This window comes from Ailuropoda melanoleuca, chromosome 17, assembly GCF_002007445.2.
Source record: "Ailuropoda melanoleuca isolate Jingjing chromosome 17, ASM200744v2, whole genome shotgun sequence".
Classification (NCBI taxonomy): domain Eukaryota; kingdom Metazoa; phylum Chordata; class Mammalia; order Carnivora; family Ursidae; genus Ailuropoda; species Ailuropoda melanoleuca.
Window position 1 is genome coordinate 36,488,458 of NC_048234.1, and position 17,664 is coordinate 36,506,121.

The 17,664-nt window shown below is 39.9% G+C and overlaps 1 protein-coding gene across 5 annotated transcripts in view; it reads right to left on the reverse strand.

The window, feature by feature from the left end:
- The window catches only part of KIF27 (kinesin family member 27), an 87,017-nt gene extending 75,161 nt beyond the window's left edge, over positions 1 to 11,856 (reverse strand). For all 5 annotated transcript variants that reach the window (XR_004621649.1, XM_034646817.1, XM_019794975.2 and 2 more), the window contains exons 1-2: positions 11,777 to 11,856; positions 6,387 to 6,770 (exon numbers count right to left, since the gene is read on the reverse strand). Coding sequence is in view for 4 of the 5 variants with exons in the window: in XM_034646817.1 (XP_034502708.1) it covers positions 6,387 to 6,684 (298 nt within the window). In the remaining variant the exon portion in view is untranslated. The remainder of the gene's footprint in view (positions 1 to 6,386; positions 6,771 to 11,776) is intronic.
- Positions 11,857 to 17,664: the final 5,808 nt, after the last annotated feature.

Consider the following 17,664-nt stretch of genomic DNA (forward strand, 5'->3'; position numbering starts at 1 on the left):
ACCCAAAAGACTCCACCCCAAATTTGCTAGAACTCATACAGAGATTCAATAAAGTGGCAAGATATAAAATCAATGCACAGAAATCAGTTGCATTTCTATACACCAACAATGAGACAGAAGAAAGAGAAATTAAGAAGTCGATCCCATTTACAGTTGCACCCAAAACCATAAGGTACATAGGAATAAACCTAACCAAAGAGGCAAAGGATCTGTACTCAGAAAACTATAGAACACTCATGAAAGAAATTGAGGAAGACACAAATGGAAAAACATTCCAAGCTCATGGATTGGAAGAACAAATATTGTTAAAATGTCTATGCTATCTAGAGCAATCTACACATTCAGTGTAATTCCATACCTCAATTTTTTTTCACAGAACTGGAATAATACTCCCAAAATTTGTATGGAACCAGAAAAGACCCCAAATAGCCAAAGGAATGTTGAAAAAGAAAACCAAAGCTGGTGGCATCACAATACCAGACTTTAAGCTCTATTACAAAGCTGTCATCATCAAGACAGTATGGTACTGGCACAAAAGCAAACACATAGATCAATGGAACAGAATAGAGAACCCAGACATGCACCCTCAACTCTATGGTCAACTAATCTTCAACAAAGCAGGAAAGAATATCTGATGGAAAAAAGACAGTCTCTTCAACAAATGGTGCCGGGAAAATTGGACAGCCACATGGAGAAGAATGAAACCGGACCATTTCCTTACACCATACACAAATATAGACTCAAAATGGATGAAAGACCTCAATGTTAGACAGGAATCCATCAAAATCCTAGAGGAGAACACAGGCAGCAACCTCTGTGACTCTGGCTGCAGCAATTTCTTGCTAGACACGTCTCCAAAGGCAAGGGGAAAAAAAGGCAAAAATGAACTATTGGGACTTCATCAAGATAAAAAGTTTTTGAATAAAAAAAAGAGTTTTTGCACAGCAAAGGAAACAGTCAAAACCAAAAAACAACTGACAGAATTGGGGAAGATATTTGTAAATGACATATGAGATAAAGGGCTAGTATCCAAAATCTATAAAGAACTTACCAAACTCAACATCCAAAGAACAAATAATCCAATCAAGAAAGGGGCAGAAGACATAAACAGACATTTCTCCAAAAAAGATATTCAGGTGGCCAACAGACCCATGAAAAGATGCTCAACATCCCTCGGCATCTGGGAAATACAAATCAAAACCACAATGACATAGCACCTCACACCAGTCAGAATGGCTAAAGTTAACGAGTCAGGAAACAACAGATGTCGGCGAGGATGCGGAGAAAGGGGAACCGCCCTGCACTGTTGGTTCCCAGAGTGGTGCAGCCACTCTGGAAAACAGTATGGAGGTTCCTCAAAAAGGTGAAAATAGAGCTACCCTACAACCCAGCAATTGCACTACTGGGTATTTACCCCAAAGATACAAATGTAGTGATCCAAAGGAGCACCTGCACCCCAGTGTTTATAGCAGCAATGTCCACAATAGCCAAACCATGGAAAGAGCCCAGATGTCCATCGACAGAGGAATGGATAAAGAAGATGTGGTATATATATACAATGGACTTATTACACAGCCATCAAAAAAATGAAATCTTGCCTCTTGCAATGACGTGGATGGAACTAGAAGGTATTATGCTAAGTGAAATAAGTCAATCAGAGAAAGACAATTATCATATGATCTCACTCATATGTGGAATTTAAGAAACAAGCAGAAGGTCATAGGGGACGAGAGGGAAAAATGAAACAAGGTGAAACCACAGAGGGAGACAAACCATAAGAGACTTTTAATTATGGGAAACAAACTGAGGGTTGCTGGAGGGGAGGAGGGTGGAGGGATGGGGTAACCGGGTGATGGACATTGGGGAGGGTATGTGTTGTAATGATCACTGGGTATTATATAAGACTGATGAATCACAGACCTGTACCCCTGAAACAAATAATACGTTACATGTTAATTAATTGAATTTAAATTTTAAAAAAACTGCAACAATAAAAACAGTATGGTACTGGCACAAAAACAGACACACAGATCAATAGAACAGAACAGAAAACCCAGATTTAAACCCATAATTATATGGTCAATTAATCCTCGACAAAGGAAGAACATACAATGGGAAAAAGACAATCTCTTCAACAAATGGTGCTGGGAAAACTGGACAGCTACATGCAAAAGAATGAAACCGAACACCCTCTTTTACCATAAACAAAAATAAATTCAAAATGGATTAAAGACCTAAATGTAAGACTTGAAATCATAAAAATCCTTGAACAGAGGACAGGCAGTAAGGTCTCTGACATCAGCCGTAGCAACATTTTTCTAGATACGTCTCCTGCAGATATGTCTCCTGCAACATTTTTCTAGATACGTCTCCTAAAAGCCAAAGTAAATTACTGGGACTACATCAAAATAGAAAGCTTCTGCACAGTGGAGGAAATAGTCAACAAAACTAAAAGGAAGCCTACTGAATGGGAGAAGATATTTGCAAATAACACCAATAAAGGGTTAGTATCCAAAATTTATAAAGAACTGATACAACTCAACACCCCAAAACAAATAATCCGATTTAAAAATGGGCAGGGGCGCCTGGATGGCTCAGTCATTGATAGTCTGCCTTCAGCTCAGGTCGTGGTCCTGAGGTCCTGGGATTGGGCCCCGCATCGGGCTCCCTGCTCAGCAGGAAGCCTGCTTCTCCCTCTTCTACTCCCTGTTTGTGTTTCCTCTCTAGCCGTCTTTCTGTCAAATAAATAAAATCTTAAAAACAAAACAAAACAAAACTCTTAAAAAAAAATGGGCAGAAGACATGAATAGACATTTCTCCAAAGAAGACATCCAGGTGGCCAACAGACCCATGAAAAGATGCTCAACATCTCTCATCAGGGAAATACAAATCAAAACTACAATGAAATGCCACCTGACACCAGTCAGAATGGCTAAATTCAACAACACAGGAAACAACAGGTGTTGGCAAAGATATAGAGAAAAAGGAACCTTCTTGCACTATTGGTGGGAATGCAAACTCGTGCGGGCACTATGGAAAGGAGTATGGAGGTTCCTCAAAACTTAAAAACAGAACTACCCTATGATCCAGTAATTGCACTACTGGGTATTTACCCAAACTATGAGAGCAGCCCAAGTGTCTATCAATAGACGAATGGATAAAGAAGATGTAGTGTACACACACACACACACACACACACACATGACATGGAATTACTTGCCATTAAAAAAGAATGAAATCTTACCATTTGCAAGCACATGGATAGAGCTAAAGAGTATAATGCTGAGCAAAATAAGTCAGTCATAGAAAGACAGATACCATATGATTTCACTCATATGTAGAATTTAAGGAACAAACAAGCAAAGAGAAAAAAGAGAGACAAACGAAGAAACAGGCTCTTAACTACAGAAAATGGTTACTGGAGGGGAGACTGAGGGGGTGATGGGGAAATAGGGGATGGGGATTAAAGAGTACACTTATCATGATGAAAAAAATGATTTTTTTAAAAAAAGAATAAAAAAAGCTAGGGGAAAAAATCAAAAACTGCTTCTAATGGTGTTACCAAGTATAAAGTATTTTAGAGCAGTTAAAATATTTTAGAATAATAAATAAACTTAATAACTTTTTCCCTTAAGGTATTAAAATTGTATGCATGGCCTCTTAATAAAAGCAATATACTATAATTAAGTCACCAAGCTCTAAACATTTTATAACTCTTATTAGAATAAAGAACATACTGAGTCTTAAAGATCATAAAACATCTGCCAATAAAAAAAGGCTACAATCCTAAAAAAAAAAACAAAACACAACTTACAGTGGAAAGATGAAATTTTTTATTTTGAGAGCTAAAATAATCTAGTATCTTTAATGTCCTAAATCCTGTATAACAGGGATTCTAAAAATGGTGGTGGTGGGGTGGGGGTTATCAGGCACTTATGGCCCCTCCATTTAATCTTTGCAGTCAGGGCTTCCTCAAGCCACACAGCCAGCCTCCAATTCTCCCCCGCAATCCTTACATGTAATGAAAAATGTTTCTGAAGATCACAGATTCTATACTTGAAAAGTATGAAAGTAGAAAATATATCGAGTCATTACGCATATACAAAATACTAGCAATAATTTTAGACAGGAATACATATATATATACAATACTCAAAAGTTTGCTTTTAGTAGAAAAATACCAATACAGTAAACAATCTCAGCAGAAGACCTGGCTTTCAATCCCAGCTGTCGCTAGCCCTTTAACTGAACAAATCCTTCACTGAGCGCTCCGTGGCTGCAACTCCGAACTTAGAAATAAAAAGAAATAATTTTCAAGTTTCCTTCCAAGTATACAGGAAATTCTAGTGATTCCACCTTTCCAAATTAGAACTACAAGCAGGAGAAATTATATCCTAAAATATTAGTATTTAAAATAGAAATCCAGGGGTGCCTGGGTGGCTCAGTCGGTTAAGCCTTTTGGCTCAGGTCATGATCCTGGAGTCCTGGGACTGAGCACCGCATCGGGCTCTCTGCTCTGCCTCTCATCCAGCTCGTGCTCTCTTGCTTGCTCTCTCTCAAATAAATAAATAAAATCTTAAAAAAAAATAAAATAGAAATCCATATTTACGTGTGAGGTGACGGATATGTTAACTAGATTGGAGGAATCCTTTGACAACATATACATTTATCAAATCATCGTATGTACACTTTAAATATTCGTACAATTTTGTCAATTGTACCTCAATAAAACTGAAAAAATAAAATAAAAAATTGACTTAAAAATGGGAAAAATAGGGGCGCCTGGGTGGCTCAGCGGTTAAGCGTCTGCCTTCAGCTCAGGGCGTGATCCCGGCGTTCTGGGATCGAGCCCCACATCAGGCTCCTCCGCTATGAGCCTGCTTCTTCCTCTCCCACTCCCCCTGCTTGTGTTCCCTCTCTCGCTAGCTGTCTCTATCTTCATCGAATAAATAAAAAAAATCTTAAAAAAAAATGGGAAAAATAGACACCTTCCTTACACCACGTAATAAATTCTTACTGCCCTGAAGTTCTGGTTGCAGAACTCTCATTTCTTTCTACTTTAAGTTCTGTTCAAAAACAACAAAGTGTTGCCAGAGACAGGAAGTGGGGGAAATGGGTGACGATAGTCAAAACATAAAAACTTCTAGTTATGGGGTGCCTGGGTGCCTGGGTGGCACAGCGGTTAAGTGTCTGCCTTTGGCTCAGGGCGTGATCCCGGCGTTGTGGGATCGAGCCCCACATCAGGCTCCTCTGCTATGAGCCTGCTTCTTCCTCTCCCACTCCCCCTGCTTGTGTTCCCTCTCTCGCTGGCTGCTTCTTCCTCTCCCACTCCCCCTGCTTGTGTTCCCTCTCTCGCTGGCTGTCTCTATCTCTGTCTCTATCTCTATCTCTATCTCTGTCTCGAATAAATAAATAAAATCTTTAAAAAAAAAACAAAAAACTTCTAGTTATAAGAAAAGTTAAGTTCTGAGGATGTAATGTACAGCATGGAGACTATAGTTAACAATACTATATTGTGTATTCGAAAGTTGCTAAAATATTAGATCTTAAAAGTTCTTGGGCACCTGGGTGGCCCAGTAGGTTAAGCGTCTGCCTTAGGCTCAGGTCATGACCCTGGAGTCCCAGAACTGAGTCCCACATCAGGCTCCCTGCTCAGCGGGGAGTCGGCACCTCCCTCTGCCCTTCACCCTGTTTGTGCTCTCTCTAGCTCTCTCTCTCTCAAATAAATAAATAAATAATCTTTGTTTTTTTTTTAAAGTTCTTATGGGGCGCCTGGGTGGCTCATTCGTTAAGCGTCTGCCTTCGGCTCAGGGCGTGATCCCGGCGTTCTGGGATCGAGCCCCGCATCAGGCTCCTCTGCCAGGAGCCTGCTTCTTCCTCTCCCACTCCCCCTGCGTGTGTTCCCTCTCTCGCTGGCTATCTCTCTCTCTCTCTCAAATAAATAAATAAATAAAATCTTTAAAAAAAAAGTTCTTATCACAAGAAAAAATTTATAACTGCGATGTGATTGATGTTAACTAAACTTACTGTGCTAATAATTTTGCAATATATACATATATCAAATCATTATATTGTACACCTTGGACTAATACAAAGTTATATGTCAATTATATCTCAATAAGACTGGGAAAAAATGGCAAAGGGCTGAACACTAAACACTGTCTTAAACTTGTTTCCTTAATCAAATATAATCACAAATTGAACTGTTGAATGAAACTTCAACATTTAAAAATAAATCTTTCAAAGATGAAGATCTTATGAACATATCTGATTATCCTATAGATTATTTCATTCAGTGAATATGCTGAGCACCTACTATGTGTCAGGTAGTCATATTTTAGCTTCACTCTAGTGTCTCAAATAAAAGTCGAATATAAGAATCTTACCAACATGGCCTCCTCCAATGGTGTAGGTCTTCCCAGATCCAGTTTGTCCATAGGCAAAAACGGTTGCATTATAGCCCTCAATGAGTGACAACACTAGTGGCTTTATACATGTATTATAAACTTCATCTTGAGTGGAATTTTTGCCAAAAACAAAATCAAAAGTAAAGACTCTATCTCTCCCAATGATAATTTGTTGGGTGTTTGGAATAACTCTCACACAAGCTTGATGATTATGAAGAACTTCCTTGCACAGCAGAGGTCGGATTCTTACAGCAACTTTTACTGGTATTTCTTCCATAGCAGCTTAGATTTTACTAAATAACTTTCAACTTAATATTCAGTATTTAGTGTGAGAAACATCCATTTTATGAAAGATCTGGACTCCTGTGTATCGAAATAAAAACAAAATTTAATTATGGACTTCTCTATCCTAATAAACTAACCATCTTCTAAAACAAAGTAGTTAAAGCAGGTTTTGTTCCAATAGAAGATAGTTACAACAGGTAAATCTGTCTTATAAAAATATACCTATAATTTACGGATGAAATGATACGAAATGTCTGGATTTGCTGCGAAACACTCTAAGGGGTAAGTGCCATGAGTTGGTAAATGATAAAGCTAAGAGATAAGTGCATGGGATTCCATCATGCCATTCTTTCTGTAGCAGTAATATGTTTCCCAGTTCATTAATCTAAATATTGAATAACTGGGGAGTCACAAAATTAAGGCAAGGAAATAACTGAGTAATTGTACACATGTGTTGAAAGCAAACTCTTTATAAGATTTTATAGCTACATCTCTTTGCCATAAATATTAGAAACAAATCCAAGAAAATAGTTTTAAGGATTTCTTTAATATAACTTTAAATCAATTTTTTTCAAAAATAATCAAAACTGGGGCGCCTGGGTGGCACAGCGGTTAAGCGTCTGCCTTCAGCTCAGGGCGTGATCCCAGCGTTATGGGTTCGAGCCCCACATCAGGCTCCTCCACTGTGAGCCTGCTTCTTCCTCTCCCACTCCCCCTGCGTGTTCCCTCTCTCGCTGGCTGTCTCTATCTCTGTCGAATAAATAAATAAAATCTTTAAAAAAAAAAAAATAATAATAATAATAATCAAAACTAACTGAAAAACTGCTTTTCCACTCTTACGTTGTACTTGTTTCTGAAAATCGTTCGTAGAATACATTAAAAATTAAATTGGTAGCTATACTTACAATGAACCTGAAAAATAAAGAAAACAATTCCACTTATAGTAGCATCAAAACGGATAAAATACTTAGAAATAAATTAAAGACACGCAAAACCTATACTCTGAAGACTATAAAATATTGTTAAAGAAAGTAAAGAATATCTAAATACATGGAAAAACATCTCATGTTCGTGGGTTGAAAGATTTAACATTGTTAGGATGACAATATCCCCCCCAAATTTGTCCACAGATTCAATGCAACTCCTATCAAAATCCCAGCTGACTTCTTTGCAGAAATTGACAAGCTGATCCTAAAATTCTTTTTTAATTTTATTTATTGTTTGATCCTAAAATTCTTATGGAAATTCAAGGGACACAGAATAGCTAAAATAATATTGAAAAAGAACAAAGTCAGAGGACACACCTTCCCAGTTCTAAAACCAAGCAACAGGAATCAATACAATGAGGTAATGGTATAAGACAAACTTAAAGATCAATGGAAAAGAACTGAGAATCTAGAATTTATAAATCCTCATGTATTGTTTAAAGGTTTTATTTATTTATTTGTTGGAGAGAGAGAGAAAGGAGAGAGCTCACAAGCGGGGGAGTGGCAGGCAGAGGGAGAAGCAGGCTCCCCACCCAGCAAGGAGTCTGATGCCTCACCATGACCTGAGCAGAAGGCAGAAGCTTAACCACCTGAGCCACCCAGGTGTCCCAATAAATCCTCATATTTATGGGCAAATGATTCTTGACAAGAGCACCAAGACAACTCAATGGGGGAAAGAACAGAGTGTTCAACAAATAGTTGAAACAACTGGATATCCACATGCATAAGAATGAAATTAGACTCCTACTTCACATCACATACAAATGGTAATTCAAAGTCATTCACAGACCTAAGTGGAAGAGCTAAAACTCATAAAACTCTTAAAACACAGGAGTAACTCTCGATAACCTTGGGTTTGGCAATGGTTTGGCAGGTATAACACCAAAAGCAAAAGCACTAAGCTTTATAAGAAACAACAGATAAAATGGATTTAATCAAATTTAAAAGTTTTGTTCCTCAAAGATACGAAACATGGCTAATGAGCACAGGCGAAGATGCTCAACATCATTAGCCAGCAGGGAAATGCAATCGAACCCACAATGAGGTATCACTGCGCGCCTGTCAGAATGGCTAGACTCAAAAAGACAAGAAGTAACAAGTGTTAGCAAGGATGTGGAGAAAAAGGAACCCTCCAGCACGATCGGTGGGAATGTGAACTAGTGAGCCACTCGGAAAACAGTATGGAGCTTCCTCAAACATTAAAAACAGAACTACCCTATGATCCACTAATCACACTACACTGTATTTACTAATGAATACAAAAGCACTAATTCAAAAAGATATATGTACCACTCTGTTTATTAGCATTATTTACAGTAGCCAAGATATGGAAGCAACCCAAGTATCCATCAATAAATGAATGGATAAAGAAGATGTGGTCTGATCGGAATCCGGGGATGTACTGTATGGTGACTAACATAATAAAAAATCATTAAAAAAAAAAAAAGAAGATGTGGTGTGTGTGTGTGTGTGTATGTGTGTGTGTGCAACGGAATATTACTCAGCCATAAAAGTGAATGAAATCTTGCCATTTGCAACATGGATGGACCTAGAAGGTATTACGCTAAATGAAATAAGTCAGACAGAGAAAGACAAATACCATATGATTTTTTCCTTTCTTTTTAATGTTTGTTTGTTTATTTACTTATTTTAAGTAATCTCTACACCCAATGTGGGGCTTGAGTTTCACGTGTGAGACTAAGAATTGCACACTCAATGGACTGAGCCAGCCAGGTGCTCCCCATGTAATTTCCCTTATACGTGGGAACAAAACAAAACAAACAAACAAACTAATAAAAAGCAGAATCAGACCCATAAATACAGAGAATAAACTGATGGTGGCCAGAGGGTAGCAGGTTGGGGAGATGGGCAAAATGGGTAAAGGGGAGTAGGAGATACAGTCTTCCAGTTATGAAATAAATGAGTTAGAGGGATAAAAGTACAGCATAGGGTCAATGGTATTGCAATAGCATTATACGGTGATAGATGAGAGCTGCACTTGGGGTGAGCATAGCATACATATAGACTTGTCTATACACCTGAAACTAACATAACAGGGTGTGTCAAGTACACTTCAATTTTTAAAAAGATGGATATTAATATATTAAAACATTTTTTTAAAAGACAGATCAGGGGCGCCTGTGTGGCTCAGTTATTAAGCATCTGCCTTCGGCTCAGGGCGTGATCCCAGGGTCCTGGGACCGAGCCCGCACTGGCCTCCCTGCTCAGTGGGGAGCCTGCTTCTCCCTCTCCCTCTGGTCCTCCCTCTTGCTCGTGCTCTCTCTCTCCCGCTCTCTCTCTCTCCAATAAGTAATTTCTTAAAAAAAAACAACAAAAACAAGTGTCAGTGAAAACATACAGAATACGGAACCTTCACATACTCCAGATGGAAATGTAAAATGATGCAGCCAACTTTAGAAAAGAGTCTGGCAGTTCCTCAGAAAGTTAAAACACAGTTATCATTTGACCCAGCAACTCCACTCTTTGGGTATATACCCAAGAGAAGTAAAAACATAAGTTTTCATAAAAACTTTTACATGAATGTTTGGCTAAAAAGAGGGATGCCTAGGTGGCTCAGTTGGTTAAGCGTCTGCCTTCAGCTCAGGTCATGATCCTAGGGTCCTGGGATCGAGTCCTGAGTTGGGCTCCCTGCTCAGCAGGGAGTCTGCTTGTCCCTCTGCCTCTACCGCTCACCCTGCTTGTGCTCTATCTCTCTCTCTCTCTCTCTGACAAATAATAAAATCTTAAAAAAAAAAAAGCTAAAAAGAAAATGTAACAAGTAGTCTTGGTGATGTTTAAGAGTAGATAATGAAAAATAATCAGTTAGGGGTGTGGCTGGACTCTTTAGAGAAGGGGAATCTTCCACAGTATCATTAAGTAACCTAGTAGACTATTAATAGACTAAAATAACATCTTCAGCCCTACTTGCTATAGAAATGTTAATAAGGACATATTTAATATTCACTAGCCTTTAAAAAACTCTGCAGCAGTACTGTGCATTATAATTTTGTGAGCGGATAGTCTGAAAAGGATCACAATAACAAATACATCACTCTACTAAAAGCCCACTGAGAGTAAAAAAATATCAGCTCCTGGGCAGCAAAATCCCAAAACAGAGTCAACATGCTATATTTAATGGCCACCATAAACAAATGCACCTAACCTTGGCAGTTTTAATCATTCTAGTTAAAATCAGTTGTGAAAAAAAACTGCTATGTATATCTTTTCTTGGATCCTAAAGGACTCCATAATCACTTGGTACTGGAAAGTTTTCCAAATAAACTACAAGGATGCTGTATGAGTTGGTTCTTCCAAATGTCTCTAAACATCTTCCAAATGTCTCTAAACACCTACATTTGAAGTTTTTATTATACAGATTATTTTTTTATTTACACCATCACAATAAAACAAAAGTCATGGTCTATGTTAAGCCAAACCTAACTACTTCCAACAAAACTGCTAATAAAAGGTGCAGTGTAATTGGGATATTTTCACTTTCTAGGTTTTTATAATGGGAAAGCTTTGCTACAAGGGCAAAAGAAATTCTATCTATTCTATTCTAATAAATAAGAGTCCCTAAACCTATGGCTTGCAAAAGATTAATATTCAAGAATTTAAGATTAAAAAATCCATAGCACTTATGCTTTAGATTCTGATCAACTGCAGTCATCAGAAGCATATGTATTATGTCACCAATAAACGTAAAGAAAGGTGAGATCTGACTGGCTGGTAATATTTAAGCATGCTCAATGGAGTTTTGAAATCAGAGAAAGGCAAGAGAATCTTTGATCACTGATGCCAAGTCACTGATCAAAAAGAAATGTCTCCAAACACTGTTGCCATCCAGTGCCCGTGGTTTTTCAGAAGTAGTGGTCGTCTAAAAATTGTGGTTTGCTAATATTTCCGTAAGAAACTTCCCAGCAAATGGACACTGAATCGCAAAATATCTCAGAAAAGGTCCCAAATGCATAACTAGATAGAGAATAGAGGAAGTAAAATGGGAAAACAAAAATTTGGAAACTTGGAGGGCGCGAAGTGTTATTTAAAAGGTGTTTCAAAGAAAGAACTTGGGCACCGTTCTTTCTCAATGAAACCTGCCTCTGAGGGAGGAGGCTTTCCGACTTCTACAGCGCTTGGGTTGCACCAAAGTTTCAACATCCGCACGGAAAAAGGAGGCCTGTGACAAAACGAAACCCCCATGAGGGTGGGCCCTCCCCTCCCATCCCCTTCAGCTCCCGCAGCTGGAAGCACCAGCGCCAGAAACACAGGATCCGACTTAGTGGGGTTCCGTCCGGCGTTCCCGCGCGTCCCTAATCCCCGGGCCCTTCTACCTCAAGGGGGACCCCACTTCCCCTGGCCGTTCGGCGGGGTTCCCAGCACCGACCCCAGCCCCCTCTGGCGCCCTCCTCTGCTTTGCAGGCGCCCCAACCGCCCCCCACCCCACGAGCCCGNGGGCAACCGGCGAAGCCAGTCCCGGACGCGCCCCCTCCTGGCCGGGCGCTCCGCCGCGCCCCAGACCCCGCCCCCGACGGTCCCCGTCCCCGGCAAGCCCCGCCCCCAGAAGCCCCGCCCCACGGGGCGGGGGGGAGGCCGGCTCCGGGCCGGCTCTGGGCGTGGCTACAAAGCCAATTCACCCGGACTCTCAGAGAGCGGAACCAAAGGAACTTCTCACAGGTTTGCCAAGTGAATGTGAGAAAGACTCCCGTTGTTTCCCGGAACTGCCAGTTCCGTTTATTTTTATTGAAGTAAAGTTCGTATAACATACATCAAACCGTTTTAAGATATACATTAATATTCACAATCTTGTGCAACGTCACCTCTGGTTCCGAAACACTGTCATCACCCAAAGGAAATCCCCGTGTCAGGGCAGTCACTCGCGTTCCCGCAGTCCCTGGCGACCACCGGTCTGCTTTCTCTGTCTGTATCCATTGACCTATTTGGGGCATTTTGGATTCACGTAGTCATACAATTTGTGGACTTCTGTGTCTGGCTTCTTTTGCTAAACAATGCTTTCCTAGTCCACCCATGTTGCAGCATGTATCAGTGATTTTATTCCTTTTGATGCTGAATAATATCCCATTGTGTGGGCATACCACATTTTATTTAACAATTCATCATTTGATGGACATGTGGGTTGTTTCCACTTTTTGGCTAATATAAATAATGCTGTTAGGAAGTTTCATGTAGGCGCATTTGTTAAACATCTGTTTTCAGTTCTTTTGGTATAGACCTAGGAATGGGATTGCCAAGTCATATGGAAATTCTGTGTTTAACTTTTCCAATTTAGTTTTAAATGCCTCGATGCCTGCCATTTGTAGTAGCACAATCCAAGCATTTTCTCCCAAGAGACNCCTGCCATTTGTAGTAGCACAATCCAAGCATTTTCTCCCAAGAGACTTTTTTTTTAAGTAATTTTCAAAAAGCATCTCTTCTCTTATGAAACTTAGGAATGAAGGTGGAGGGGGGGGGAAGCTGCTTAGCTATTAAATTGAATTACAGGCATCACCTGCTTTTCAAAAGTTCTCACNCTTTTTTTTTAAGTAATTTTCAAAAAGCATCTCTTCTCTTATGAAACTTAGGAATGAAGGTGGAGGGGGGGGAAGCTGCTTAGCTATTAAATTGAATTACAGGCATCACCTGCTTTTCAAAAGTTCTCATATGCCTCTTGGCTGAAAGACCTACATTATTACCTCTTCTTGCTAACTGGAAGAAATCCGAAGAGGATTTTCGCTTTTATGATAAAAGGTGAAAGCCAAAATAAGGTTCAGCATTTGTTTTGCAACCAACCCTTACAGAGGCAGTGGGCACCCTGGGAAAGGAGAGTGGCCTCACCGACCGCCTTCAGGGGAACTACACTCTGCCCTGGGCATCAAGCCCCCATATTTTTGAATGTGTCTGTGAGCATCCGTATTTTATTTTGATTTACTTTATGCATTTATTAGAAAGATGTATCCTAAGGTATCAGAAAAGAATTACAACAGGTCATTTTTGGGGTTTGGGAATGGTCAAAATTTTTTGCATAAAAATTAATGAGAATTGCTTCTTCACTTTATACCATTTTGACTTACAAAAGTTTTTGCAGGACCATGCTATTTTCAGAAATAGGGTCCCAAACAGACCAGGTTCGGCCACTGGCTCCTGACAAAATCTAAAGGCAGAGAGACAAGTGGTGGCGAAACAGGAAAGGAATTTATTTCAGTGAGGCCAACACCGGAAAGACAGCAGACTAGCATCTCAAAGACTGTCTCCAAAGTGCTGAAAATTCTTCCAAGTTTACATAAGGAATATGTGCAGCAGAAGTGGGAGGGTATGTGCAGGTGGGCAGCGAAAGTCAAAGCAACCATTGTCTTGGGGTCAATCACATGGGCTCTTGCTGGCTCAGGGCAGTCATCACTGTTTGAGGGGGTAGTTTTTGTTCCCATCAGGAGATGCTTTGCCCACAGGATCCTTTGCCTGAGTTAGAAGAGATAAGCTGGAAAGAAGAACTTCGTTAGAAACTTCGAGGTCAGTGGGGCATCTGGGTGGCGCAGTGGGTTTGGCTCAGGTCCTGATCTCAGGGTTGTGAGATCAAGTCACGCATGGGGCTCCATGTTGGGAGCTGGGCTCCGTGCCTCAAGCCTAGAGTCTGCTTAAGACTCTCTCCCTCTGCCCCTCCCCTCGCCTCTCTCTAAAATAAATAAATACATCTTTTTTAAAAAAGAAGAAAGTTTGAGGTCAAAATGGAGGTAGTTGAAAGCTGCTTTCAAAGCCATGAGATATTACCTTTAGTAGCTGGAATGAGAAACCCCTGTACAGAGACACAATTTTGCTGAGGAGACACTTTGGAGCTTACAACCAGATTTGAGTTTGTTGGTACCCAGGCCTCAGAAAAGAGCATAATATTGCTCATATGAGACCAGGAGAAGAATTATTTGACTGCTGTTGAAAAGAAATGACTAAGATGGAGGGAGGGGAAGGTGTTGGGAAGAGGTTGAATCAGAGAGGAGGGAGAAGACAGCTGGTAAGGGAATTCCAGGGAGAACGGAAATGGCTAACAGGGACCCTCACGCTGCATGCTGAGAGCTGTGCAACGTGAACCCTTCCTCTCTCTCCAGCAAAGTCTTCAGTGAAGTCTGTGTTGCTAACTGAGGCATTTGTGACAGAGGGTTGTTTGTAGGAACTTAAAGATATGCCAGTCCGGAAGTCCAGCCTAGTGCTGGACAAAACCAGAGATTGACCCTGTAGACCTGGGAGGCATCCTTTGCATGCCAAGGACATTTTACTTCACTAATAAACCAAGCAATGCAAATTAAAATAATAAGCCATTCTCACCAGTAAAGTTGGCAGCAACTTTTCATAATGTAACCCACAAGCATTTAGCAAGAGTCACTTTTATACATAATCTCACCTCTTGTCATCTTCCTAAATAGATACATGGACAAAGAATCACATGCTTGGGGTGCCTGGGTGGTTCAGTTGGTTAAGCATCTGACTTTGGCTCAGGTCATAATCCCCCGGTCCTGGAATTGAGCCCTGCATAGGTTTCCTTGCTCAAGAGGGAGTCTGCTTCCCCCATCCCTCTGCCCCTCCCCTCTCCCAATCTTTCTGTCTCTCTCAAATAAAATCTTAAAAAAAAAGAATCATGTGCAAGAATGTTTATTATACTATTTGTAATAGCAAAAACTTGGAAATTACATAAATGTTCAATGAAAGGGATTGATAAATTAATGGTACATTTATAAAATATTATCTACTCATTGAAACTCATATTTACAAAAAGTATAGGAAAATGCTTACAAATAAGGATACAAAATAGTATCAAGTTTTTTCATCTGAAGAATTGGGATAAAACTCATTCCTACTTCATAAGGTTGTAGGGTATGAAAATAGGAATAATTACTCAAAAATTGTTAGGTAGCTAGAATGACAATAATTTTTTCAATTTCATTCAGGGGAGAAATTCACATAAAAACACAAGATAGGGGCGCCTGGGTGGCACAGCGGTTAAGCGTCTGCCTTCGGCTCAGGGCGTGATCCCGGCGTTCCGGGATCGAGCCCCACGTCAGGCTCCTCTGCTGAGAGCCTGCTTCTTCCTCTCCCACTCCCCCTGCTTGTGTTCCCTCTCTCACTGACTGTCTATCTCTGTCAAATAAATCAATAAAATCTTTAAAAAAAAAAAAAAAACAAGATAGTAAAAATATTCAACAAAATTCACCAAAATGGTAACCATCACCAACACTGGGTTAAAGGTCATTTTTATAGTTGAATCAATTAGTCTTGGTTCCAAGGAACAGAAACCAACTCTGGGTTACTTAAAAAAAAAAAAAAAAAAAGACTTTGTTGAAAAGTTTATCATTAGTGTGCTTGATGTTACAAGTAATAGAAATGCCAAATCAGATTATCTTGAGTGAGAAAATATATTTCATATAAATTCATACAGTTCATATAAGTTGAAATGAAATGTGAAAAAAATTCTTAGAATCAATGAAATAGGACAAATTCCCACATATCCATGGGCTTATTTGAGGGGTTCTTTATTCTCTTGCGTCTCCAGCATCAGCAGAGACCATGTTTTATTGATTTATGTTTATGTCCACATTGTTGAGCAAAGTCAGAATTTTATAGAGAGTAAATATTAAGCTCATTGCATAAATTCAGTAAGTATTTACAGAGATTAAAAAATTAAAAACAAGTAATTTGTTCCATGTTACATGGCAGGTAGGTGGCAGAGGCAAGACTGCAGCCTATGTGTGTCAGACAACAAAGTCAACACTGCCTCTGCTTTCTACGTAATGCATCGCTCTCCATCGCTCACTCTCTACCAGCTTATTTGCTCAAATCAGGATCCAAACGTGGTCCACATGTAGCATTTGGTTGATATGGCCTTTGATTCTCTCCTAATCAGTAACAGTGACCCTCTGCCTTTCTCAAAACTGTGGTAAAATACACATTACATGAAATTTTCTATCTTAACCATTTTTAAGGGTACAGTTCAGTAGTGTTGAGTACATTCACATTGTTGTGCAACCAATCCCCAGAACTCTCTTTATTTTGCAAAACTGAAACTCTACACCCATTAAACAACAACTCAAGGTTCTCAGGATTCATTCATGTTGTAGCATGTGTCAGAATGTCCTTCCTTTTTTTTTTTTTTTTAAGATTTTATTTATTTATGTGACAGAGAGAGAGCCAGAGAGAGAGGGAACACAAGCAGGGGGAGTGGGATAGGAAGAAGCAGGCTCCCAGCGGAGGAGCCCGATGTGGGACTCAATCCCGGAACACCGGGATCACGCTCTGAGCCAAAGGCAGACGCTTAACGACTGCGCTACCCAGGCGCCCCAGAGTGTCCTTCCTTTTTAAGGCTGAGTAATATTCCCGTGTATGGATAGACCACATTTTGCTTGTCCACTCATCTCTCATTGGACACTTAGGTTGTTTCCAGCTGTTGGCTATTGTGAGTAATGCTGCTATGAACAAGGGTGTGTACATATCTCTTCAAGATCATGCTTTCAATTTTTTTGGATATATACCCAAAAGCGTCATTGCTGGATCATTTAGAAATCCTATTTTTAATTTTTTGTGGAACTGCCATACTGTTTCCAGAGTGGCTGTGCCAATTTACATTCCCACCAGCAGTGCTCAAGGGTTCCCATTTCTCCACATCCTTGCCAAATCCCGCCTTTTAAAAAAACAAACAAAAAACAATTTACTGAAGAAACAGTGACCATTTGTCCTTTAGAACATCTCACGTTCTTAGATTTGGCAATCGTATCTTTTTGTTGTCATTTCATTTTACCTTGTTCCTGGATTTCCTACATTTCCTGACAACTAGTAGTTAGATCTAGATTCCTGATTAGATTCAGGTTCAGTTTTTCTGGCAAGAATAATTCATACACAGGACTGTGTACTTCCTATTGCAACACGCCAGGAGGCATATGGTGTCTGCATATCTGCATATCCCACTTTTAGCGTTAAAATTATGAGTGAGTTCAGATGCCTTCAGCCTA